The following is a 26,568-nucleotide window of genomic DNA, read 5'->3' as shown; positions in this document are numbered from 1 at the left end:
TGTCCGATCATTTGTCTGTTGATTTGGAACAGTTTTTACACCGGATGCCCTTCCTCACGCAACCCAAAACAACTAAAAACTGTCAATAAATGACCTTTTATAGACACAAAACAACTACAAATGGCCCCAAAATGACAAAGTAGAGACAAAATATTTTACAATAGACACAATGCCACAAAACTCACACAAAGTGTGTAAAAATATCAAAAACATAAATCCATTCAAAAAGACAAAACTCCCAAAAAGCAGACACAAATTCCCCCCAAAACAAACACAAACAACTAAAACCAGGCACAAAATTACACAATAAAGTCAAAGAATAGACACGAAATGTCCATAAATAGGCACAAATGCCGTAAAACAGACACAAACAATCCCAAAACATAAGATATTTATACATAGACACAAAATGTCTAATAAATAGACACAAACTGACAGAAAACACACTCAAAACGTCCAAAATTACGGTAAAAGGAACAAATATAGACACAAAATGCCACGAAAGACACAAACAGTTTTCAAAAATAGCCATAAAACCTCCATAAGCAGATAAAAATGGATTCAACGTGTACCCAGGGCCCATTTCCCTCTAATCTGTCCATGATTAGGGCACGAATTGACAGAACAGAGGTCTCTTTAAACACTTCTACGCTCAAACCTCTAAACCCCACAGGAGATGGTATGCGTATTTATAATCGAGCTGTCAAAATTGCTGCTTTTCCGTGCTAAAAATCATTTTCCTCTCCCTCTCTGCCGAGGACACCGTGTCATGCCCCTGGACCACGGTTTGGCAGCCCGCTGGGCCTGACAGAGCGCTGCGTGACTGTAGCTTTTGGACGGGGAGGCCCACCATGCAAGAATTGAGTTGACTCGAGCGTTCGGCAAAACAACAGATTTCTTGCTGTCATGCACAGTGCAGCTGCAGCGCTCCTGATTTACCAGAGGACCTGAAATGTTTGGAGGAAGCTTTGGGAAGTCGAATCAGGCCAGATGTGCGCGCCCGGCCAAATCGCAGTGGCTACATCCTCTTACACTAACTGTGTTCCCTGCTTTCCACATAGGTTCTCAAATCAATGATGAACTTTCCCTACACCTCATTTATTCAAAGGCAAATAGGGAAAGTCTTTCATTTTGACTCTGGAATTCTTCTGAGTGTGCTTGAGTGCTGACAGATATAGCTGCACAGGGGTCAAAGAATGTCACTAATATAGTGCAATTCAGGCCAAAATGGCAACAGGGGTGCGGACTCCCTTCAGGGGCTCAAAATTCCTTCCTGCCCCCCTGCTGTAAATGTATTAACTGCTTGAATAAGGGCAGGACTTGCTGGTATGGGGCACTTCTGATTTTTGCCCTGTCTGCATTTTTTTCTTACACACACACACACACACATTGTGATCAGAATCTGGTTGGGTTGTTTATTTCCTCCCAAAACACAAAACTTGGTGACATTCATAGAGTGCAATGCAAGTTATGAATCATGAATATTTTAAGGCTGAGTTTCTGGGCTGATTAAGTTCACCACATCTAAGTCCAAAAACAATAATCCAACTACAAGTTCAGTCCTATTTTTCATTTATTTATTTTTTTAAATGCAGAGCTTAAAGTGTGCATGAACATGTGTGGAAAACGGACCCAGATGCCTTATCAGATCCATAAAATAGAATTAATCATGCACAATTTACTGCATTTTGTCTCCATTTCAACAGAGTTTTCAGAGAATATTCGGGGGAGGGGGCAAAGTAGTGCTTTATTAACAGTAGTTTCTGATTACAATTCATACATTTATACACCTATTGTTGAGATTTATGAAATTCTACAGTCCAAACGAGGGGGGGCCAGAAACCATGCATCAGATCTTGATTCGAAAGCTTTCAGGTTTTTGAATTCTTTCCTCATGGACAAAAGCTCAACAGAAATGCTGAACACCCCAGCTGGGCTGTGTTAGTGGGAGCCAGTGTAACCATATCGTCTCAGGGTTTCGCACGTGCACCTGATGTTTCTTTGCAGATACAAGAAATGTAACGTCAACTACACCACATGCTATTCACTTGCATGAATCAGTTAGACCTGCTGAATACTTTTAAACATCTACCAGTTTGATTTAGGGATCAGGTGTTTTTTTTTTTCTTCTTCTGTCAGTCACATGGGGGCAGCTGAAGGTGATCCAGTCTCCAACAAGCATGTGCACAGCACATGGGCAACATCGGTGGCTAAAGAAATATTTACACAGTGAAATTAGTTAACGCACCTTTCAAACCGTTGTGCCTGGACTCAAATCCCTGCTTCATTTACAAGGACTGAGATTGGCAGTTTGGTCCTGAGTGTTTGAAAGGCAAATGCTGTGCAACTGAAGCCAGAAATACGTAATGCAGTGATTAGCCAAGTTTGTCACTTGGGAAATTTGATCTGAAGAAGACAACAAAACCACTTTTTATCTAACTTTATACATCGTACATCGTTTGTATTTATATAAAAACAAAAACAAAAAATAGGCATAAATTAGGATATACTGGTCAATCTAAATTAACAATGCTGAGTTTATTTTCATCTTTTCTGCATCTGTACAGTTAATACTTTCACGTCAAAGTGACAATTCAAACTTACTTTGAGAACCCAGAAATGGAAATGCACTGCACTTGCTGCTGGCAGTGCCACAGTGATACTTATTCCAGGTTCTTATACGCACGCACGCACGCGCACACACACACACGCGCACACACACACACACGCACACACACAAAGAAAACACTCAAGGTACAAATGAACAGTAAAAAAATATCTTTCCGAGTTCCAAAAACAGAATTTCAGCAGGTTTGCAATTAGCATCCTTTTCCCCTGATGGCACACACTGTAATGAGACCCTAACCGGGGTTGGGGGATGTGGTGTGCGTGTGTGTGTGTGGGGTGATCAAAGCCTTGGCACCCCCAGCCTCGCGTTGAGCATGTGAGGTCACAACTCACTGAACCCTAAGACTTCCTCCAGCTTAGCAGGGGGAATAAACAATCTGAGGCTCAGCTCTCATACAAAAACTTCAACACAACATTTGTTCGTCCCAACTTAATGCCCTATTTGTTTCACCCCCTCCCCAACAAGCCTGCACATCAGCTTGATGCTACAGTGACTATGTGCTGCATTAAGATGCATTTCAATTTTAAAAAAACAAAACAAAACAAAACAAAACAAAAAAAAAAAAATAGGGCAGCTGGGGAAAAAAACAAGGCACACTCCACTTTAGCTGGAGAAAATTTCTGTGGGGTGGTATCTGGAGGAAATATTATGCAACCAGTGTTTTTACAGACTTGTGTACCACATGAATGTGTGCAATCACTTCCAAGTTCTCAGTTTAAAAAAAAAAAAAAAAAGAGGATGAAAGCAATGCACGTAATGGGACCAGACTGAGTGCAGACTGTGCAGACAGAAAATAAAGATGCACTCACTCACGCTCACTAAACATTTCCCAGTACCAACACTTGGATTAATGGTCACAAAAGAAAAAGGAGCGCACACATTCTGTGACTTTTCCTTTCATGCCATTCCCCATTATGCCACTTTGTCTTGCAGGCTTGTGTGCAGTTTTACTCCGAACATGGCCTCCCACTGTGTTCTGACCCAGGCCAGCAGACCCTGGAGGAGCTCGCTGCTCTCCGAGCGCACACACCACATCTTCTCCTGTTTCACTGTCTGCAAAAGAAAACACAGAACGGGGAACTATGAACATTAAAGCAGTTAATCACACAGAAATCCAACTTGGCAAAATCGCACACAGCAATAAGCTGCTGCTGAACGAGAATAAAAAAAACAAAACTGTTTGCATGAATTATAACTGCTAACCCAGTTGTAACAACATTATGCATTATGAACAACACCGTGCAGCCCTGCATTGACTTGCTAAATGCACTTGCCAAATGTTAACAATACATTGATTTTCCTCTGGATTGTAATCGAGCATCAAACACAATTAAGTTGTGATCGACTCCTCGTAGTAGCGTTGAGTAATTAGCAGACCGGCAGCTACTGCATCTTAGTGGATACTTGCATTTACAGTTTTAGTTATATTCAGCTTTTCTCCCACAGCTGAGAACATGGCATGAGGGAATAGAGAGGATGGGATGAGAAAAAACATCCCGGCTGCATTTAACCAAAAGCAGCACTGCCAAAGGAGCCAATACCAGACTCCATATGCAAATATTCATTTCTGCTGTGTTACTTTGGAAGCTAAATCAAACATTTGCTGTCTATTTTCCTACCTGTCATAAGAGAATCTCATTTATCAACCTAACTGAGGATGTTGAGGTTACCCAACAACCCAATAATTTTTATTTTTAGCCTTGTTAAAGTGGAAGCATGGAACAGCTGCTTGTTTTGTCTACAAAGCAGCGGCGAATGCCATAACCATAAAAAACAGCTCTCCTCTTGTAATATTTCGGCTTTTTGCTTCACAGGAAGAAAAAAAACAAACAAACACTCACCTCGTCGTACAGCTTAATGTCTATTCTGCATTGATCTGAAGGCCACACGTGGATGGAGCTCACGCAGCTGATTGGCAGCGTTTCTAACACAGCGACTTTCCCGCTGCTCTGTTCTTCGCTTTCATTCGCCGTCTTCCTCCACTGATGATCTTCTTTAAGCAGGTAGAGGGTTTCCCGGGTTGCCAGCACAGTTAATGGCATCCAAATGTCCTCTGAGGGCAAAAAAATATGACAATATGAAGTGTTTCAGTTTATTACTACCTACTGCCTCCAAGCTGTTCTTAGCTACATCGGCTGGAAAACGTTCAAACTAAATACCGCATTTATAAACCGGGTTAGCAAAGATTTTATCATCCATCTTTAAAAGGAGGAAAAAAGGCAGATCCAGGCACGCCGACATTATGGCCCTTCAAATTCCACTGGCCTGCACAGCTGCGCGTGTAGCCTGCAGCTACCTTGCTTTTAACGGTTTCTGCTGGAGCACAGACAAGGGAGGCATCCTGCAGCAATGCTACACATGTACTGATCACATGTGTGCCAGTGCTGTCAAAACAGAAGATTTCTGCCTCATCTTAGGGCAACATGGAACACTGAGAGGCACCTCAAGCCAGCTGCTGGCCACAAATCACAACCTCTCCTAGAGATTTTGGTCTTTCTGCCATAATGTGCTTTTAGCTTTAGGGAAATAAAGTCTCCTACCAGACCTAATCTTTACTGTTATTATACATGTCTTGAAATGTCAAACAGGATGGGTATATGCACGTAGAAACAGATCCTTCTAGTGATTTAAGAGCGCGATAGAGCAAACCAGCTACTCTCGTTCAAGGCGAAAAAGAACTTAAATTGGATGTGAATAATAACGCTCATGAATAAGTGGTTGTGTCACCTTGCAGAACGAAAGCCAGAATGTAGAACAGTTGCAGCTGGCCATCCTCCACATCTGCCTGGATGTCTTCGCACACTAGATGCCTAGATCAAAAGAAATGAATTGTCGGCATAACATTGCATGTACATATATTAACACAAAAATCTGCTCTCTGGTTTAAATTGGCGGCCGTTCAGGTGGAAGCATGGGGTTTTCATAAAAATAGCACAGCGCTGTGGTGGCGTGTGCGCCGACGTCTCAGATGAAAGCGCTTCCAAAACCACCGGGTGAGTTTTACAGTAACTGCGAAGCAAAGAGGATAATTGGCCGTAATAACTGATAAGACTTGAATTGTGCAAATACTGGAAGTGGGTTCTCAGACTGTGGTTAGCTGCTTCACAACACATAAAAAGGACTGTTTTGATTGGTTGTTACTTTTTGGTTGTTGCTGTTGCCTGAGGACCTCTCACAAATTGGGAGATTTAAGGTCTTTGTCAGTCTAATGTACTCTGCATGAATAAAGCTGCTCTTTACACATGTCACTGATAATCAATCTTTTTACCAGGCTTAAGGAAAATGGCTACTTATTTGACTTGCTAGTCTGTTTGCCAGACTAAAGTCTGTTTGTCTGGACTGCTACAAATCTTTATAATTGAAAGGTTTAAAATTTTCACAGGGGGCCGTTTGCACAATTAGCACGTGTTCCTAAAAAATTGTAGCCCTTTTCTTTTCTTTCATTTTCCCCAGGAACCTGGAAAAAGCACCACTCCAAAAAGGTGTAAAAAAAAAAAACAAAAAAAACAAAAGCTGGATAAAATGATAACAAACAACAGCACATGCCTCAGGATTTCTAGCACAACATATGTTGCAAATTAAGATGTGGTTTACCAGCTAATTTAGTGGGGCAGTTTTACATAATGAAGTCGAAAATAGCTGATTGCATTCAACTGAAGATGTGCCAGACATGTGCAGTTTTATGACTTCTACACACACACACCCACACACACACACACACAGAGCTCCCTTTACCTTCTACCTCCCAACCACATGCAAATGTGAACAACACTGATCAGACCACATCGCTCGGCATCTACACAAATAAATATCAAAGCCATTTTCTCACTGCATCCAGCTTCCCTAAACAAAGTCAGTGTTCAGATGCGGGGCCGAGCATACCAGAGATGGTGCTGAGGGCTGAGCCGTGTGGTAGAGATGGACTTCAGCATGCTGTCGGATTTGTGAGCCATCTCACGCACAATTCCTGAAGAGAAAAAAACAAACACCAAAATTTATTTCACATTCACACTTAGTTCTAAATCTTTGGGTAAGAAGAAAGTTCGAATTATTAGAACATGTGGTTATTTTACTATTTTGTCATTTTAAAAACACAAAACATAATGTTTCTATAACTTAATATTTAAAAATATTAAGTTTTAATGAAAGACTCATTAGGAGCCTCTCAATACATGAACATTACTTACAATATGACCTATTTTGCACAAACTAGAAAAATCAACTTTTATTTTCCAGTGCATCCACGTGTCCTCCATGACTCATTTGAAGCAATATTGAACCACTAAAAGAAAAAAATAAAATAAAAAGATGATTCAAAGGCAAAAAAAAAAAAAAAGGGAGGAGCATGGATGTTGAAATCTTGTTTTCCAACTAAAAATTCATTAGATATTGTAGCCCAAGAAATCAATGCAAATGTCCAACATCCATTGTGAAAATAATGCATCGCATGTGCGCAGAGCTTAAAGGTTTACAGCTGGACTCGGTGAGACAGCTGGGAAGGTGAACAGCTGTGTGGAACAAACATGCGATTTCAAACTCATCTCATAGCTGAAAAGAAGCATCTATGCTGCTGCTTACTTAGACTTTTGAAATGAAACACTTTTTTTGGCAGGGTTAAAGATTTAGACACTAAACATTGATCAGAGGCAAACACGTGCAGGGATAGAAGGAAACGGCTGAAAGCTACCTGAGTCTGAAAGCAAAAACACAACTTGTAAAAGGACAAAAAAGGTAAAGTAGCCCAAAATGTCACACCCAGGGCAACTTCACCAATTTTCAATTTGCTCTCTTTGGCTTTACTTTAGGGTGTAAATGAACATCTTCTCGAGATGACATCACCTGGAGGAATTTTTCATTATTAGGAGTGTAGATCATGTCATCTAGTGTGAGGATGGCAAAATCTGAGCTGAAGGTTCCTCCAAGTGATGTCATCCGGGGTCTGTTTTCAGCTAGAAGTAGAGGGAAATTTTAATATAGAGAAGTCAGAGGGACATTTAATGGCATTTATGTAAATGCACTACCCAAACTAGAACCAAAGGAAGCAAGTTGAAAAATCAGTGAAGGCATCCTTTAACAAGTCTACACACAAAAGCCAAACTCAACACGAGACGTCTGCTTCTGTAACTGTAATACGAAAGCCAAAAGGTCTCTGGTTGCAGGTGTAAGTTTTCTGCTCCATACAATCAGCGGGTGAGAAAAATGTTGGGAACACAATGCGCTGGGTCACGCTCTTGTTCACGGATTGTAGCGTGTCACTGAGCGTGACAACAATACGGAGCAGACAGGATATCTGCAGTGTGGCTTCGCAGTCAAGTCTGAATAGATACGACTTCAAAAAAAAAAAAGGATTTAATGGGAAACAGAGGAGAAGAGGGGAAGAAAGAGGACAATACTGAGTTGAAAGTGGAGGAAATAAATCTCCTTAGGAAGAAAGGCAACTGGAAAAGTGGGGCTTATCAATACAGTTTTTTACTATCCTACATTCCCAGAGGTCTATAGGTGTCTGCAAGGACACATGACTCCCATGGCTTGTTTATTCTTATAGGCAGGCTTCACATGGTTAAAAGGCCCTCTGTCGTCTTTATATTACAATAATTTTTTGTTGTGGGAAGAAAAAACCCCACCTCCAAATCATTTGGAGTCCTCCATCATCAAGAGTTCAGATGATTTCTTCCAGAGGAAGGTTCTGGAAGAGCATGTTAACTAAGACTACGTCCTCTGTATGAGCAATGAGATGACATCATTTTTATTGGAAAAACTCCTCTGGATGATGGAATGTGGAGGAGTTTTTCTTAGGTAGAAGCAGGGAGCTATTCTAATATAGGGAAGGTGGAGGTAAGTTTTATGCCATTTATATACATGTAACTAGAAACATAGGATGCAAGTTGAAAACCAGTGAAGTTATTACCCTTTAACAGCTGAATTGTTGAAATATTGTGAATTCTGAAGCTCATCAAAAAGTGTTTTTGTTGGATTCAGTGTCCTGTCTCTGATGTTTTTAAACTCTCTGCACTACATAAAAAATGTCAGCTTCAATCAGACTCCTTTCCAGTCTTGTAATCGTTTCCCTTTAGTTTAGTTTAATGTGCAGTAAAAGGCCAGCCTCAAAATATTTTGGACAAAAAATGGCAGATGGCTCGACCGCTTTCACGAAAATTTGCATTGGATTCAGGTCAAAGCCTCCCACATTGTTGGCAGAACATTTAAACGTGTTGGAGGAGAAACGGTGAGCATCAGACTGACTACAAGATTAAATAACGTGTTAACATGGACAGTTTTATCGAGATGTCGTCCAAGATTGCAATCACAAGTAAGCAAAGTAACAGGCCCAGTGTGTTGAGAACCCAGATTGCAATGGACAGGCTTTAGCTGGTGCTCTGGTCTATGTCAATACTTCCTCTTGTCTTAGTCCCAGACTCTTTGGCTGCCTCCAGCACCAACACCAATGCCGCTGATCATTTTCTCATGGAATCAAATACCCTACCGCTGTTTGATATGCTGGGCGGTGGAGACAGGAAACAGCTGAAGAATATATGTCTCACTTTCCACTTCCCAAAAGGAACATTTTTACCTTTGAACAATGTTTTCTCTCACCAATGCTGTGTTGGGGTCACTTATCTATCACTCTGACCAAATGTTTTACAACACAGCATGAGTGCAGCAACTAAAACAGAATATCAGCAACATAAAAGCCTGACAGGACTCTTTTTGTCTCCTCTGGCTGCAGAATCCAGGGCTCTCGTGTTATCTCTCATGTTTCAGCCTCAGCCGTGTCAGCCTTGGTTAAAGCAAGAAGCCTCGAGCTGGAGAAAACTGTCCTGGTTGTAACCACATCCCCCCTGTCTCTCTCCCCACCCCCCCCCCCCCCTTTTCTAGCCAGCGAGTCCTTCGTCATTCCATTTGTGGTTTTTTTCCGTACTTTGTCCACATAATGGAAGCCAGCTTGGATGATAGACAGGGTTTGTTATTGTTAAGCTTTTCTGTACTTATGCTGACAAAATATTACAACAGCTGCTTTGGGGTTAATTTGGCAATAGGAAAAAGCAAATTTGGCATAATAGTATTCTTTGCCTTGAGGGGTCAAGGAAACATAAACATCATAACCTTTACGTGTAGATGTTTGGCACTTGATCGCTGATTTTGTGAGATTTTGCAAAAACAAAACAAAAACATTGTGTTTTCTGCTTTGTTCTGTTTTGGACAAACTCTGTGGTTTTGAAAGAAATCTGGAATCATTTTCTGTCACAGAGAATACAACGCAGTAAATTAGTTGTTTGTGAATATAGACAGCAAGATAAGGTCTTAGAGGACAGACGAAAACACGGAGGGAAAAAAAACTGAGATATAATTAAGGAAAAGGTGTTTTTTTTAAAAAAAAAACTAAACGACAAAACAATGCTGGTTTGGAAAAAGGATTAAATGTAATTTTAAAAGCAGGTTTATAAATAGGCTCATGTTTCTGAAGGATGCTTTTAAAATTGTGATCAAGTGATTTTCTTGAAAGAAATATTCAAACCTGATTTTGTACCGGTGAAAGCTGCACAGAAAAGCCCTCAAACAGCAGCTGGAGCCATAAAGTTGTACAAAATGGGAACTGCTCCTTTAACGAGCTTGTGCATTTAAATAATTTGAAAGTTTTTTTTGGATGCATGTATAGTATCATGAAATGAAATTTGATATTTTTAAAACTATAATTATAAAAAGCTACTGTCTTTTGTAAATGCCCTGATATGTAGAATGTGAGGATGATATGTAATAGAACAGAGCATCAATACTTTTCCTCTTTGCTCCGAAAGGTTTAGGTACTGGTAATCGTCAAATTTGTTTTCCATATTTTTCCGGACCTTTCAAACCCAAGCAGGAGCCCCCCCCCCCCGATAAAAGGTTTTCCTCTCTGCTTCTGGTCCTCCCTTGCAGACATATTGGGCAGGATGTACTCAGTCTGTGTGAACCCATTACAGAGGGGGATGGGCCAGAGATTTGCATCTGTAGCCCACATATGGTACAGTATTAGTTTGTGAGGGGAGTAGGTTTAATTTCTCAGTTTGTGGCACAATGAAGTGAGTGGAACTTGCTGTTCAAATACCTGCCTAAAGCAGAGAACAGGACTTTTAATCCAAATTAGTCAGTGGTTTTGTTTTGTGGCATCTTCCTTCAAAGTTCCCGGAGGAAACTGATGAGCACAGAGAGATCAGACCTTCCCTCTCTGACTCCAGTCACAAAATATGTGCTTTCCCATACATCAAACAGAAAACCTTTAACAAATTTGCCTGTGTGCTTCCCTGTACCTGTCAACAGGCCAAAGAAGCGTTTGCAGCGTTCACTGTCCCTCACGAGGAGGGTGTAGGCCAAACCCCTGTCTCCAAACTCCATGTGGATGCTCTGAGAGCGCAGCCCCACCTCCAGGTAGCTGAGCTCTGTGATTGGGTAGCTGTCTCTCTTCTGTAGCCAATCAGAGAGTTGGCCTCTGCTGGGAGGACAAGAAGCGAGCATTAGACAGTGTAGGAAATGGTCGTACACTGGTCGCGGTGAGATGGATTAACTGGTTTACTTAATCTCTGACACTTGGAAATGTGACTGCCAGAACAACCCTTTACAGTGTGTTTGTTAGAGTTTATTCAGTGGAACCATGGTAATAACTTATGTAAGAGCTCATTTTTCAGGGATTAAATTAAAAGGTCAAATCCACAATGAGATTTTGGTTATTAGCACAGTGCCAAGAAGAATCTTATGGCTTAAAATTGCATTTCTCTAGGTTGTGAGAGTCAACAAAGGATGGACTGGAATCCTGAAGAGATGGATCTTGTTTTGATGAGACAAACAAAAAATAAAACAACTTTACATGTATGTGACAGAGAAGGAGCTATAATGAGCAGAAAGAGCAAATACTTGACAGTCAACAGACACTTTGAGGTCAATGTGTTCTCAAGATGTGACCCAGAAACCGGAACAAGTTATGCAATAGCATCCGCATCCTAAATGGTGGGTGTAGAGCTGCAACATTACAAGTCATAATTGTAAATTGCAGTGTGGCGCCCTCTTTTGAACCAATGTCCACACCTGTTATATGTGACTACACTTTTCAGGAACTGGAAACTGTCTTTTACCGAGCTTGCAATGACTTAGACGCAAAACTGCTCTACTTACTGGACGTCTGATGTCATTTCCAGGAAATAGATTCGCTTGTTTGACACCACCAACAGAGCGGGAACCTCCCCTGGCTCCCCGAATCTGACAGCTGACATCTATGGAGAGAAAAAGGGGAAAACAGGAGATAAAGTTTAAAAAAATAATAAATAAATAAAAAAATAAAAAAGGAGCTAATTTTAGTGCTGCTTTTTCTTCTGAATGCTGCTGAGCATAGGGCAACACATTTTATACTGATCTATTATCAACCATATTTTCAGCTATTAATGGAACCAAACCTGTAGACCAATATTTTGCTTCCTTTACTGAAAAAAACAAGACGTAAAAGCAACAGTGACATCGCTCGCAGCCCCTGTCACTGGATAAATAAATATAACTATGATGAACCGAGTGGGACCTCCTGTTTCCAGCTGTGGGTCCTCGGTCCTGTTCTTTGCTCTTTGCTCTTTTTCCAGGTGTCCGACAGAGAAAAGCAATTGTCTGTCGATTTGAGGAGTTCACTGCATATTAAAAAAGGTCTCGCAGTATGTCGACTGACAGCCGGACTAGTCAAACCAGCTTCAGAATAATAAGAAGAGCGGGGTTGAATGGGCTCCCTGGAGATTTACTGACTGCGATCATCTGGAATGACTGGGATGAAACCGCAGCTGAAGTGTTTTAGGTCTTAAGCTTGTCACCACCCATTAAACTGGAATCTTTTGGCAGCACGGAAGATATGTTAGAGCATTTCTAAGAACCACAATCGCACAAGAAACAATAACAGCAACATAAAAAACATTGTACTGCTAAATTTAAGTGATCAGTCACAGGCTGCCACCACAAGCATTAAACAGTGTCTGGCATTAATAGTGTTTTCTTCCTTAATGTGTTTAAACCCTGCAAGTCTACATTCTAAATCAGCATGAGGTCCTACATCAACATAATAATTTCACCCAGAGTTTTTGCCATTTCACAAGATTTCGGCAGGTTCTGTTTCTCAGCTTGCTGTGCATGCTGTTTCAATAAAGCAGGGCACAGTGGAAAAAAAATGTGTTGCTACATATTTCCATGCAAACATTTTTTGGTAGCATTTTAAACTAAATGGGACCGTTTTGAGTATTAAAATCTTCATTTGGAAAAAAAAAAAAAAAAACTTTTGGAAAGTACACAATGTAAGAGACCATGCTTATGCTTGTCTATAAAAATTGAAGGTGGTTAGCCGAGCTTATTATGAAGTCCACAACAGTCGGACAAAGCTATTCTGGCTCTGACCAAAGGTAACAAAATCTGCCTCTAAAGTTCTGCAATTAACGTGTTAAATCTTGTAGAAAGAACACCTGCTGGTTTCACGAGGGCTTTTGTGCCAGGATATCTGGCATGACGGCTTTAATACACGTGTCTTAATGTTACTGTACGTACCTTGAGAAAGGAGTGAAGCTCCTCTTCCTCCTCAAAGACCTCAACGTCCAGGAAGAGCTTCAGCCGATGGTCCACAGCCTTGTAGTCCTCAGACAGTAGGTCCAAATCATCTACACACACGAGGAGTTGATCAAAAATGCTAGTTTAACACAATGGCCGAGCCAGAGATCTGCTAGCTAGAAGAAAACCAGCACCATTGTTAATCATAATTTTCAGCACTACATAAAACAAGTCTTCATGAGGACTTAAATGCTCAAAATGAATAATAAATATTTTTATTTATTCCCTCAAATGATATGTTGCACTAATAGTTGAGCCACAGTTTCCTGGCACCATCGTAAAGACTTACATATTTTTTTGGCTTCTATGAAAGTTGAGCCAGACTTTACTGCAGCATACGCCAGCAGCCCTCACGCAGAAAAGCATTTAAGAGCAATAAATCCACCAATGAACAGCAATGGGGGCTTATTCAACAATGATGAATGGTTACAGCTAATCAAAGATGACAACGCGTGGACCTGCAGAGGCCAGAACAAAACTCAGTGTCTTTCATTTGAAGAGTGTACAAACAGAGATGAGAGTTATTTAAAAAAAAAAAAGCCTTTGAACTGTTTTTTCAACAGGTGAAAGGTAGGTGTGTGTGAAAGGACACACACACACACACACACACACACACACACACACACGTTGGTTTATCTTTAGAGACAAAGCACTTATTCAAAGAGAAGAAAATTAGGGGTTTGCACCGCAACAATGGGCCTATTGTAACCAAAAAAAGATACAATACTCAACGTCAGTCAGAGTTCTGGATGGGTATGAACTGTCTCCATTGTGAGACTGTGGTTTCAGAAAGACAGATTACATGGCACTACCAGCACTGCCACTGCAGCGTTACAAAAAAAGATACAGAAAGCTGTTATTACCACTCAGCCTTCCCTGACTTAGGCTTCCATTCCTCTCCCATCACTTCCAGTAATGACTCCAATCTGTCTTTCTGCACAGTTACCGTGTGGTTCATCTTAAAATGGCAGACAAATGTGGGAGGAAAATCGAATGCTGCCGCAGAGAACCCGAGATTTGTGTGCTGCACAGCACAAAAAAAATCTAAATCCATCCCATCTCCAATTTTTATTAGGATTTATACTGATATTTAAGAAAGGCAGTTTTAGTTTCTTCATGACAAAAACCCACCGTTTGGAGTCAATCTTCCTGCAGGCTGGACTTGATCATCTGTTGGTGTCACACCTGTAGCAGTATAGTGGTAACTTCCGGCCAGGTCCTCTTTACTTTGGCACTCTGTGTTGTCAGAAAGACTGCGGGTATCACCAGGATCCTCACCGATGAAGAACGAGCTTCCCTGGGCAGTGACAAAAGCCGTGTCTTCTGTGGGGATGGCCGTTTCTGGGAAAGGGCTACCGCTAATGCTGTCATCTGTGTAGTCCCCCTGATGTGATTCACAGGAAACAGGAAACATTATTGAGGATCTGTTTTGAAAAAAAAAAAGTTACGAAGACAAACGAGAAAGCAAATACCTTATAGGCCTTATCGACACTCCGAACGCTCGGGCTCATATCAAGATGATCGTCGTCATTGTTGGGCAGGGATGAATGATACAAAGGCGTGCTGCTGTAGGGTGTCGTTTGGCCCGCTAGCTGGACCACATGATCGCTACCACATCCTTTACAAAAATAATTGTTTCCTAAACAACGAAAAACAAAATACAAGGATTTCCAAAATTCAATGTCATGTGCTCCCCCTGTTGGCCTTTATCAACCAGTGCAGACCAAAGAGACCAAAACACAGCACAATGGGTTGTGATACTGCGATTGTACCACTTTGGAAAATTATACTGACGCAAACTTAAATTTCATAGATAAATAGGGCATTGATAATTTTTATCAAGATTTTTTCACATTTTGGTTAAATCATCCCATGTTAAGGCTTTGTCATCCATGGACGTACATTTAGTTGCCGATAAATGTGAAACAAAAAAAATAGGGCTGTTTTAAAACTAACTTATCAATTTCTTTGTGTCCTTACGAATTTGCCCGTTTCGTGAACAATAATAAAATCCCCTACAATGCAACTGTTGGAAAACACGAATACCTTAATTCCTAACTCATTTCATATAAGGAAGACGGTTTTTCTTTCTGGAGGGCATGTATTTTTGTAACCCACAGGCCCACAAATAAGTTCTAAGTTCAGACACGTGCGAGTGAATGAGGTATTTATTGCATGACATTTTAGCTGAGTACCAGATTAAGCGCCCTAACAAAAGGAGAGCGGTTCAGAGAAATCCCCAAAACATTTGTCAAACAAAGCTCATGCATCGCCTGTGCAAGCCGGTGCAGGTCTTAATATTGGGTTTGGTCAAAATTGCTGGGAGGTGGCTGCTGGGGCAAAGGGTATCATCTGTCTCTTGCTGATTAAAGAGGTGGGAACTCGGTACAAAGAGCCACTTGATTACAAAAAAAAAAAAAAAAGAAAGAAAAAAGAAGAGGAGATAACTGCTGGAATGCATTAGTCCAGCACACGTGAAGGCAGAATTTTGTTTTGGGAAAAAGTGCAACCCTGTGCAGAAAACCAAAAGGATCCTGATAGCTAAGGAGGAGTCACAAACTCCTGTGACGTGCATGACACGTGAAAAGTGTGACCTTGTCTTGTGCCTTTATTGTTTTTTTGATTTTTTTCTCCAGCTGACACTAAGAAAATAGTGGGGAAAATTCGATAATTTGGAGTCAAAGTCAACGGCATGAAAATGGTCTACAGGAGGAGGGACTGATAAGAACTGTGTATGTTTCTTTAAGTTTGTTTGTCCAAGTGTTTGCCACAGAGATGATTCTGTCATTGTTCTCACCTTTGCTGTACTCACGCTGGCCCTCTGCCTCGTTCCACTCATCCTCATCCTCGTCCTCTGGTAGCATCGCAGCCCCTATCCTCTTAGCTCTCCCTCTAGCGTCTTCTTCACAGCCATCTCCCTGACGCATGAACTCCGACCTGCAGCGCAGACACTGCATGCGGACACAGCTGGGCTGGAGGAGCTCGGAGTCACGCTGCTGGTTTTCCTCCATCACGTGGGACAACACGTCCGTCAGGGCCTAGTCAGCAAAAGGTGACATTTTTATCACACAAAAGTGTATTTCTTTTACACAGTGCTTCTCAGAAAGTTAAAACTTAGCAGAGCCTGAGGATCCTTTTCATGTGATACATCATAGATTGAAGTGCAGGAGATGTGTGGGTGTCTGTAAACACTGGGATAATGCGCTTTGTTCCACGAGCAGCTATGGCAGATTTCAAAGTGTGTACTGGTGGTTTATACTTGTCACTTTAGCCATGTGTGGTATGATAAAAGCCATAGTAAATCCCTCACTCCTCGCCACTAATCTCACATAATGGAAGTGGTATTGTCTTTCTGTGTTAAAAGTATATCTGGCACAGAGCTGACTAAGCACAAACGAAGAGCCAAAAATGCTACACAAGGCACTCTGATAAAGTGTACAGCTGGATATCGATACAAATTTAAAAGGTTAGGGCAGCCTGACTCTCCAATCTTGTGTGATCTTTAAATAAAAGGTCAAATTGCTTCCAAAAGTAGTCAAATCATTTCCTGCCAGAGTGTGTATATGTCTTATTAACCTGCAGTGCCTGTAGTGGGTCATCATCCAGCAAGACGTAGCGTTTCCTCTTCTTTGCTCTGCTGATATAGTCAAACTGAAGCTCCACAGCTGGAAGAATCTCTTCTGTGTCCTGAAATGAACAGAAACAAAAGATCATCCGTGAACTTGGTACAACTATATTTTCTACAGTCCTACAATGATTCAAAAAACAACTATCAAGAATGTTTTTTTTTTCTTGACAAAGATCTAAATCTGAGGACCTTGGGAAATTGTGCCCAAGAAGTCCCATTCTTCCATTCTTACCCCACGTGTCCACGTGGCCTCTGTGGTCTCCACCCGAGCCAAGCTAAATAGCTCCAGACGGCATCTCTCCCTGCCACGCTGCATGTCTACCTCCAGCACCATGCCCTGTTTTATGCACAGAAACACCTCCATTTTCTCCCCCTTGCCCACCTGGTCATCTTTTTCTTCATCACTGTCAGATAAGACACCCACAAGTAGGGGGTGACACAGGTCCACTAGCAGGGAAATAAGTTAAAAGAGAGAGGGTCAGATAAGCAGGAGAACCTCCAAAACATGTTGTGATTACTTTACTGGGCGAAACTCCATTTTGCAAGTAGATAGTTCTTTACCTTGCCCCTAGTTTTGCCTCAAGCACTAATTCATTAAATTATTAGGATGAACAAGGAAAGCGTTTAAGATGCTCCGAAGTGTTAAATGATTCCTACAAAGTGAATTTCCACTGGGAGAACACTATCCAGTACAGTAATGTAATAAAATGTTGGTTCTTTTGACAAATCGCCATTTTTAAAAACATTGTACCTCCTAGGTCCTCCTCCTCTTCTTCTTCCCTAGTGTCTACCCTCTCTCGTCCAACTGGTGACTGGGACTCTGGACTCGGTTTAGAGCCCACAACTCTGTGGCTCATTACAGGACCATCTACCATGCTTTCATCAAAAGTGGATTCTGTGTGTCCATTGCGTTCCCCGGGCCACAGCAGGGTAATGTCCGTTTCCAGGTCTCCATTCATTTCAGATGCATCTGTCTTGGACTCACATGTAAGCAGTGGAGGGGGGAGAACATTCTGGACTTCTGAGGATGGTGGAGAAGGCTGCTGCCCAGAGGGGCACAGCATGGTGGTGTTGTGGCCGTTGTGAAGGGTTTGATTGTGAGAGGTTTGCTGGTTGATGCTGACAGAGTTGGTGAAATTGGCCGTGGACGCTTCATCTAGATGGTGCTGGTACCTCAGCCAATCTTCCCCTAGCTTATCTCTGAAGTTGGACATGCGCTCAATCTCCTGCTGGTGGGGAAGGACAATGCCTAGTGGAGAAGTAATACACATTTACTATACATTCTGGTCCTTTATAATAGAAAAGCTTCAATCCTGGACACGAACAACACGAGCAGGTGGTTATAAAATGCACAAACATGGTTCATAGTTGACAAAACCCACTTTGAATAGTGAAGGATCTGGCCTCATAATCTGTATCACTGGGCTCGGATATGCTGGCCCTTCGTACTCTGACCTTACTCTGAAAAACAAATTGGTTTGGAAAATTTTTTTTTTTTTTTCTTCTGGGTTAAAATCCTCTTAAAATTTAAGTGACTTAACTTTAAGTATGCAAGTATGAGTAACTTTTATACCTTAGATTTCCTTCTGCGGATGTGTGACACTCCTACTTCTCCAAATGACAGGCTGTCACTAAACTCCCCAGCACCACTAGATGCTTCTTGGTAACTCCGTTCTGGTGCAATGGCAACTGGAGGCAAAGTCTGGACCTGGACGGGTACTTTGCCTGCTTTTGGCAGAGCCTTTAAAAGAGAGTGAACTAAGATTAATTTGCTGTTACTCAGACAAAAAACAAAAGATTAAAAACACAGTTTGGAACAATCACATACTAACAGAGAAACTCACTAGTAGCTCAGATGAGGAAAGCTGGATGCCATCAAGTTTGAGCTGGAAAGTAAAAACAAAAAACAAAAACCATGACATGCAATTTATCGCAATCAATTCCCCAGTTGCCACAACTATGGCCTGCTGATGACTTTGTGCTGATGCCCATCCCACTTTGGAATTTTAGCAGCTTCTATTCCTATTTCATGTTTAAGCCCATCACATTATATGATCAGTCTTCAGCTAGTAAGTTGGTGCATTTTACAGTAACTATTGTTATTTTTGATGTAACCATGCTGAAAGTTGTTGTTATGTGCCTGCTGCACAATGCAGAGAACAAAAACAAATCATTACACTTTTATGTGCAGACTTAATTATTACTCACTCTAAGATTGGCAGCCTTAGGAGAGAGATGTCGGACGGTGCAGGTGCGGTGTGTCTTCTGGAAAAACAACGGGTTGCCCTCCAGGTTGAGCTACAAGAATATAACACTTTTTACAGCACGCTGCAAATACCTAAAGCAAAGCAAATACCTAAAGAAATTGAATGTGTCCACTCTCCATTATATAGTGACGCTTTTGTGGGCTTGTGTCTGTGGATGTGTATTCTTACTGTGTTGAGGGAGTGCAGCAGGGAGAGAGGAGCCAGCTGGGAATGCTCCAAGAGAAGGTTATAGGCCAGGTCTAAGTGCTGGAGGGACGACAACTGCTCCACACCTGTTTAATCAGCGAGTGCAACAAAGCAGGGACTAAATATCAAGAGCATAAAGCATAAACAATATATGAATCTAATGCTGCTTCCTATTCTTATCCATACAGACAAAATAAAAAGAAGGACTTCTAAAGGAGTGGGAGGTCAGGGTCACTGTTGGAGAAACTCTACTAGCTACCGCTAACAGTCTTCCTGAATTTAGCTTGTCATTGGCCAACTCCTGTTTCAGCTGTTGACTGGATTATCTGCATGTACAGAACAAGAAGTGACTGTCTGTATCAGCCTACCTACCGTTTATAGTCTCCAGTTCATTGTTCCTTAGGATCAGTGTGACAAGTTTGGCCCTGGCACTCAGGCTCAGCATTGGCGCCCTCTGGAGGTGGTTATAACCTAGATTTAATTGCTCCAGTTCACTCAAAGGCTGCGAGATAGCAGCGGGGAAATCACAGGGAAAGGCAAAGCAACGGTTTGTCACAAGCAGGAAAATATTAAAAGATATTTTAAAAACAAAGTTCAATCATACATTAAGTACACAACCTAACCTACCATTAGAAATTCAGCACAGTCCTGAATCTTGTTGTGGCTTAAGTCCAAAGATTTCAGGACATTCAGTAAACTCTATGAAATTAAGTATAGAGAAAGCAGATGTCACATAAAGACAAAAGTGGCTAATAATGATGCATCAGTGTGTATGTCCATCTCACCAGGGACTGGTCTAGGGCCACAATGGAGTTGTAACTAAAGTTAAGTGTACGCAGTTCCAGCCATGGCAGTGCAGAGCTCAGGTCCCCTCCACACAGAGAAAGCAACTCCTAGAAAACAAAACAAAAATGAGTAAGTCTTTGCTTTCTCTTTGTCACAGATGACATATTCAGCTCAAGTACCTCCAGAGAGCTGAGGCTCCTTGAGCAGATGAAGACCTCCAATTGAGAATAGATTCCTCTGAGTCCTTCTAGACAGTGCGAAGGTATTCGCTTAAGCTAGTGAGCGACAGAGACAGAGATACATACAGATTTTCAGACAGTCTCGAGGAAGCATTAATAGGATAACGAAGCGAGAGTGGTAAAATTATGATCATTATTAGTATTGTTTGTTATATTATTATCATCATCAATAATAATTATTAATGCTGTACCTCCAAATACTTCAGGGATTTGAATGGGAAGATTTTCACCACAGACTGAAGTCTCACTTCTGGTGGGTTGATGAGCTGTATTAAAAAGTTAAGACACGTATTATCGCTCACTCAACATAGAAAATATATTTTTTAAAGAAGCAACTAAATATTTAATACTGAATAATGATTTAATCATTTGAAACGTCACAGAACCTTTTACTTATCAAACTGCACAGCCCTTTGTGTGAACACAGGTTGTTTGAAGAATGTGGAGGGTCCCATAAGGGGTCAAGATAATTAAATCATACAAACAGCTTAGAAGGTCTTAAATGGTCCAATGTTCACTGACCGATTTTAATGTGGCTTTTCTCCACATAACTGGCAGAGAAGTCAAAAACTTTATTCGAGGTACAAATATGTCTAATGGAGGACACCTGGCCCAAACCTGGGGGGGGTCCTAGCCCACCTTCAGGGAAACCGTTTTCTGCAGGACGTCAAACAAGAACTGCAACTGCAGCAGGGACGCCGTGTCAGCAGGATGGGAGGGCAGAGCCAGAAAGCCATGCTGCTGGCTCCTGGACAGCAAGTACTGCTCAAACAACCTGGTGAGCTGCTGCAGACTAGCTGCTGGCAAGGTCAGTGTGCTGCTGCCGCCCAGCACCAAGTCACCTAGAGGTTGGGGGACATGACTCGTTAAAGTCTGAGGTAACTAAATCATATATTATAGTACTGTATTACTAAAGGAAGACAAGGCAAACAAGCCTAATATGCAGATTAGTAAATAAGTTCTTGTGCCTTGTTGGATAAAGATCCAAACAGGAGCAAAACATAGCTAGTCCTTATTTCAGAATTTCAAATCATGGACCAATGTCAGACTTTACAACAAAGAAAATCCTTATTGCCTGTTGTTCAGGTGTCCTTGACTAAAAGCTTTTGTTCAAATGAACGTAGTTAGTGTCTCAGTACATTTAAGATATTGTGAGTAAGTATCATCATATGACATACCATCATTTCGGAGGAGCGTGGCCAAGCTATGCACAAGGGAGGACTGGCCAGGGTGAGATACAGCCATCCTGTGACGTCACAAACAAGCCTAAATGTTAGCGCCACCCGATATTTTTTACATATCTACTTACTGTATGTATACATGAAAGTCATTTCACTCTTTCAAGCAGTGGTTATATAACAGTTTCTTCAACTATTTTCACCTGTTATTTCAGCTTATACAAGCACAAACAAGAACTGCCACTATGTCACAAAGCACATGTTAGTGTGTTAAGAAAATTAATGTCAATAAATGGCAACGCTAGCTAACACTAGCATTTCAAAAGCGACACTTTGCCGACGTGAGCTAACGCTATCTCAGCTTGCTAACGTAGCTAACTTCCTGGTAGCTAAGCGAAAACGACATACCTCAGCGGTGACACCCGACAAATTAATAGCTAACATGCAGTTCTGACCTCGGCAACTCGCGAGTAGAACATGTTAACATTTAAATTGAAAGAAAACGACGCTTAAGTGGTGAATTGGCTGTCTGTCAGAGCACAGTGCACAATAATGTTGACATTTTGGATCACATGACGATGCCTAAAACCTCTACGGTAGCCGCGATGTTCCCAAATAAGTTCCATCAAAACAAAGCGGATCGAAAATCTGAGAACGCAGATAAATCCTGTTTTTCTCCACAGCTGTCTTGTTTTTGAAAAATTATAGTAGTGCTGCTAATTGTAAAATTAGAACCACGTCTTAGTAACACGAAATGAGAAGACTTCGTTAAGTGGGGAATTGGGGAATTGATAGAATTGATCGTAGCCACTAGGTGGCGAAGTGCAGCAAGGAGCCTTGATTCACGAGAACAAGGTTGAGCCCTAGATGAATATAAAAAGCTTTATTATCATCTCATTAGAATCACATTAATAGTTTTAGTAGTATTACTATATGAAGAACAAATTATAGCTAATGCAAATTTAGAATAAAAATGAGTTGTGCAATGCAATCAGATTACTTAGTAGTTGCATTTTTAGCAGCATGTCACATTCACAATATATTATTTATTATGTACATGACAAAATGGAAATTTACCCTAAAACACAAAGAATTATTAAAAGTATTTTAGCACCAAAGCAAAATTTGGGTTCAACTTTTGGGTTTTGAAAATGTCATCAAAATGTACACAATATTTTATAAAATTATGTACGGGCTGTCTAAAGGTCAATGCTGCAGATCTTTTGCTTCCCAGTTTTTAAGACCCATGCAGGCATATAATTTGCGGTAGCAAAGGTTTCAATAAATGTCAGCTGTTAAACTTACCAACCAGATACTCAACCACATCTGCTTGCTGGTCAAACCACATCCGAGTCATAGCACTAATATAAAGCAAAGCTGGACATAGCTGGTTGGCCATGGAGTGTGATGAGTGTTATTTGCATGGGTGCAGAAAGTGTACGCATTGTTGAGCAAAGCTTATTTGCTCAACTCAACTAATTTTATTTTTATATTTTTTGTTGCACGTAGTAAAACTCACCAGGCAAGCAAAGCAACTCACAAACCAAACTTGTCTGACTTTTTGTCACGTTCTTAAGATGTTTTAAACAATTGGTTACAGCTGCAAGAGAAAGAATATGCAATGTAGGCTAAATCTATTAAATGTTATAGCAAAGACCGTGATGATGTCAACGTTGTTACATGGGAAACAATGCCCCTGCAATGCCAGTGTAAAGCAGACATCAGCATATAACCAGGGTGAGAGCTTTAACATCTGGAGTCTTAAACTGTAAAACCATTTTACCCTCCACATAAGGAGAATGGTTTTCAGTTAAGTCTCTATTTTGTTTCATTGGCAAACACAGTGCATACTGTAACACTGTGACTGCATAACAGATACTTCACAAAGATTTGCGTGAACAAATAAAGCAATTCTTTGGTTTCTTAATTACAGATGCATCACTTGTTGCTTGGCAGCAAAAACAACATGCAAAAAAAAAAAAAAAAACATGGACACTTACACATTTTTCCATTTGGGACTTGTGATGCAAACATTTCCATGTGTAAGGATTTATGTACTGTAATTTGGTAAACATTTCCATTCAGTGAGATGTTAACATGCAGTGAAAGGAGAGCCTCATTTACCATGGGACACAAAGCTACTTTTGACAGTTTTCTTATTCTTGTGAGCTCTTTCTCCAGTTTACCTTTAAATATAAAATCTTTCAAGATGTAAACAGTACATCATCAACACTTTTGTTGCTTCAAGACCAATTAACTTACTAAACATATTATTTATGAAACATATAATGTTCAGGATATGTTTAGTTCTACAACCCCAATTCCAAAAAAGTCAGGAAGATGTGTAAAATGTAATGAAAAACACAACGCAATGATTTGCAAATCTCATTACCTCGTATTTTATTCACAATAGAACATAAACCACATATCAGATGTTGAAACCTAGACATTATAATATTTCATGGAAAATATTAGATAATTTTGAATTTGATGGCTGCAACACACCTCAAAATATTTGGAAGAGGGTGATGTTTACCGTTGTGTAGCATCCCTCTTCTTTTTAACAACTGTCTGTAAACATCTAGGAAGCGAGGAGACCAAATGCTGGAGTTCAGGAGAGAAATGTTTTCCCATTCTTCTTGGATGCAGGATTTTAGCTGCTCAAGAGTCCTGGGCCTTTGTTGCTGGATGTTTCTTTTTATGTTTAGGCCTGGACTGCAGGCAGGCCAGTTCAGGACCCAGGCCCTTCTCCTGTGAGGCCATGCTGTTGTGATGGATGCAGTATGTGGTTTAGCATTGTCTTGCTGGAATATGCTATGTTGTCTGGATTGGAGCATATGTTGCTCCAAAACCTTGCTCCATGTACATTTCAACATTGATGGAGCCTTTCCAGATGTGTAAGTTGCACAAGCCATAGGCACTAATACACCCCCATACCATCATGGATGTAGGCTTTTGAACTCTCCGCTGATAACAAGCTGGATGGTTCCCTCTCCACGTTAGTCCGCAGGAAATGCCATCCATGGTTTCCAAAAAAGAATTTCAAATTATGTTTCATCTGACCCCAGAACAGTTTTCCATTTTGCTTCACACTATTTTAATTGAGCTTTGGCCCAGAGAACACGGCGGTGTTTCTCGATTGTCATCGCATATGGCTTGTTGTTTGCATGATACAGCTTTAACTTACATTTGTGAATTGCACAGTGAACTGTGTTCACAGACAGTGAGTTCTGGATGCGCCTCCTGATTCTCTGAATCTCTTGATGATGTCATATAATGTCGCTAGTGGGATCTTCAAAATCTTCGCAATCTTACATTGAGGAACATTTTACTGAAATTGTTCCACAATTTTTAGACACTGTTTGTCACGGATTGGTGAACCTCTGGTCATCTGTACTTTCAAGAGGCTCTGCCTGGCTGAAATGCTCCTTTTATACCCAGTCATGTTACTGACCTGTTGCCAATTAACCTAAGCAGTTGTCAAATGCTCCTCCATCTGTTTTTTTATTTGCAGCAATTACTTTTCCAGAATTTTGTTGCCCCTGTTCCAATTTTTATGAGATGTGTTGCTGCATTCAAAGTCGAAATGAGCTAAGATTTTCCATGAAATGTTAAAATGTCTCCGTTTCATCATTTGATTGTTGTTTATGTTCTATTGTGAATAAAATATGAGTTGATGAGATTTGCAAATCATTGCATTGTGTTTGTATTCACTTTTTTACACAACTTCTCAACTTTTGTGGAATTGGGGTTGTAGACTTAATTGGGAAATAAACCCACAATTGACCCTTGTATTTGCTGATTATATATAACTTGAAACTATTTAGTTCTCAAAGCAAATGAAACCTTACTTAAATGTGTTCACAACGGTGCACTAATGCAATATTCATTATTATTAAGTCTGAAAAATGAGCCTTAGGATGCTTTCAGAATGTGGATTCTGGCTGTAGACTGTGTTACTACTGCTGTGCAAAAGTCTTCCAGAGTTTCTGCCTTTTAGAAATGCTGCTCCCATTGTTGCATCTGTCTTCCAGTAGACCTGCTGTGAAACTTGGCAGCTCAAAATTGGCTGGAAAAGGTGGAGCGCTGCAAACTTTAACTGCCTTGTTAGCGGTTTTATGTGGCCACTGGATCGATTTAGACTAAAATATTCAAATCAGGTTCTATTAGACTGAGCCTTTCACGGACGTGTTTCCATTTGGAGATTTAGACGTGTACAGTAGTTGCCTTTTCCTTTACAGCCAATATCGTCAGCATCATTACTGTATCCCAAATATGAACCCTAATTTGGTAAGAACTTGCTTTAGCAGCCACAATTAATTATTTATAAGCAGAATATGAAAAATTAATACACAATTTAAAGTCATTTAAATTGTTAGTAACTTTAACTGTGTTAATGCGTTCAGTATAAAGATGAATGAAGGCAATAGAATCAATCAAAGTTTCATTAAATGTTGCAGACCCATTTGTGATGTTCAGAAGCAGTAAATAAATGAAAACTTTGTTAATATGTGTAATTAATATTTTAGGCATGATTAAGGTGATGTATTATTAATTACTTCAATGCAATAATACATGCTCCTCTACATTTATGTTTCAACGTGTTTCAATTAGGTGATTTTATATACTGCATATAATGGCTACAAAGTGTTACAACATGGTTAAACTCACTGTAATGAAGGAGAGTTTGTGTTTGCTAAACAATTCCATGGAAAGGAATTTAAGTAAATGACCTTGGTGGGGACTTCTTTGCACACACATCCCTAGGCTTGTATTTAGAAAATGCCAGACCGTCTCTCTTTGCTGCTTTTCCATCCATGGTTAAAAAAAAAAAAAAAAAAAAAAAAGGACATATGAGGTTCTATGTGCAAACAGCCCTCTGGGTATCCTCCTACCTCACAAGACAGCTTGAAGTGTGCCCTTTCTCCCTCCCTCTGCTCCTAAGGTGAGCTAGGATGCCAATCATGAAAGGGGCCAAATAGTATTAAATCACAGGGCAGCCACAAAACGAAATAATCTGCAGTTATATCTGCGGAGTTAGGTTACACGG

General features: G+C 40.6%; 1 protein-coding gene across 4 annotated transcripts; it reads right to left on the bottom strand.

Moving 5' to 3' along the window:
* Positions 1-1,576: 1,576 nt before the first annotated feature.
* Positions 1,577-22,120, bottom strand: stk11ip (serine/threonine kinase 11 interacting protein). Of its 4 annotated transcripts, none has more exons than XM_067500849.1 (26): positions 21,927-22,120; positions 21,519-21,586; positions 20,980-21,182; positions 20,532-20,606; positions 20,281-20,376; positions 20,101-20,208; positions 19,943-20,014; positions 19,688-19,817; positions 19,298-19,401; positions 19,071-19,160; positions 18,707-18,748; positions 18,436-18,603; positions 18,245-18,323; positions 17,614-18,111; positions 17,095-17,309; positions 16,811-16,921; positions 16,032-16,272; positions 14,707-14,873; positions 14,366-14,618; positions 13,175-13,284; positions 11,777-11,874; positions 10,918-11,099; positions 6,512-6,596; positions 5,357-5,439; positions 4,471-4,682; positions 1,577-3,682 (listed from the first exon to the last, which is right to left on the bottom strand). In XM_067500849.1, exons 2-26 carry the CDS (start codon positions 21,583-21,585, stop codon positions 3,542-3,544), a joined length of 3,630 nt encoding a protein of 1,209 aa, XP_067356950.1. In that variant the 5' UTR covers position 21,586; positions 21,927-22,120; the 3' UTR covers positions 1,577-3,541. The 4 variants fall into 4 exon arrangements, with proteins under 4 accessions (XP_067356950.1, XP_067356951.1, XP_067356954.1 ...); XM_067500850.1 differs by having other exon boundaries at positions 10,918-11,096; XM_067500853.1 differs by lacking the exon at positions 20,980-21,182.
* Between the last annotated feature and the right edge of the window lie 4,448 nt (positions 22,121-26,568).

Source organism: Channa argus, chromosome 4 (assembly GCF_033026475.1).
Source record: "Channa argus isolate prfri chromosome 4, Channa argus male v1.0, whole genome shotgun sequence".
NCBI classification, from domain to species: domain Eukaryota; kingdom Metazoa; phylum Chordata; class Actinopteri; order Anabantiformes; family Channidae; genus Channa; species Channa argus.
The sequence above is the reverse complement of the archived record's forward strand: the minus strand, read 5'-3'. Positions and strand labels throughout refer to the sequence as shown.

Excerpts from the sequence above, each read along its gene's own strand:
- stk11ip (XM_067500849.1), bottom strand. The coding sequence starts at position 21,585 with ATGGCTGTATCTCACCCTGGCCAGTCCTCCCTTGTGCATAGCTTGGCC. Across the intron at positions 18,604-18,706 it reads TTTCCTCATCTGAGCTACTA|GCTCTGCCAAAAGCAGGCAA; the intron begins GTGAGTTTCTCT and ends TCTCTTTTAAAG. Across the intron at positions 13,285-14,365 it reads AGGAAGATTGACTCCAAACG|ATGATTTGGACCTACTGTCT; the intron begins GTGGGTTTTTGT and ends TCGTGTGTGTAG.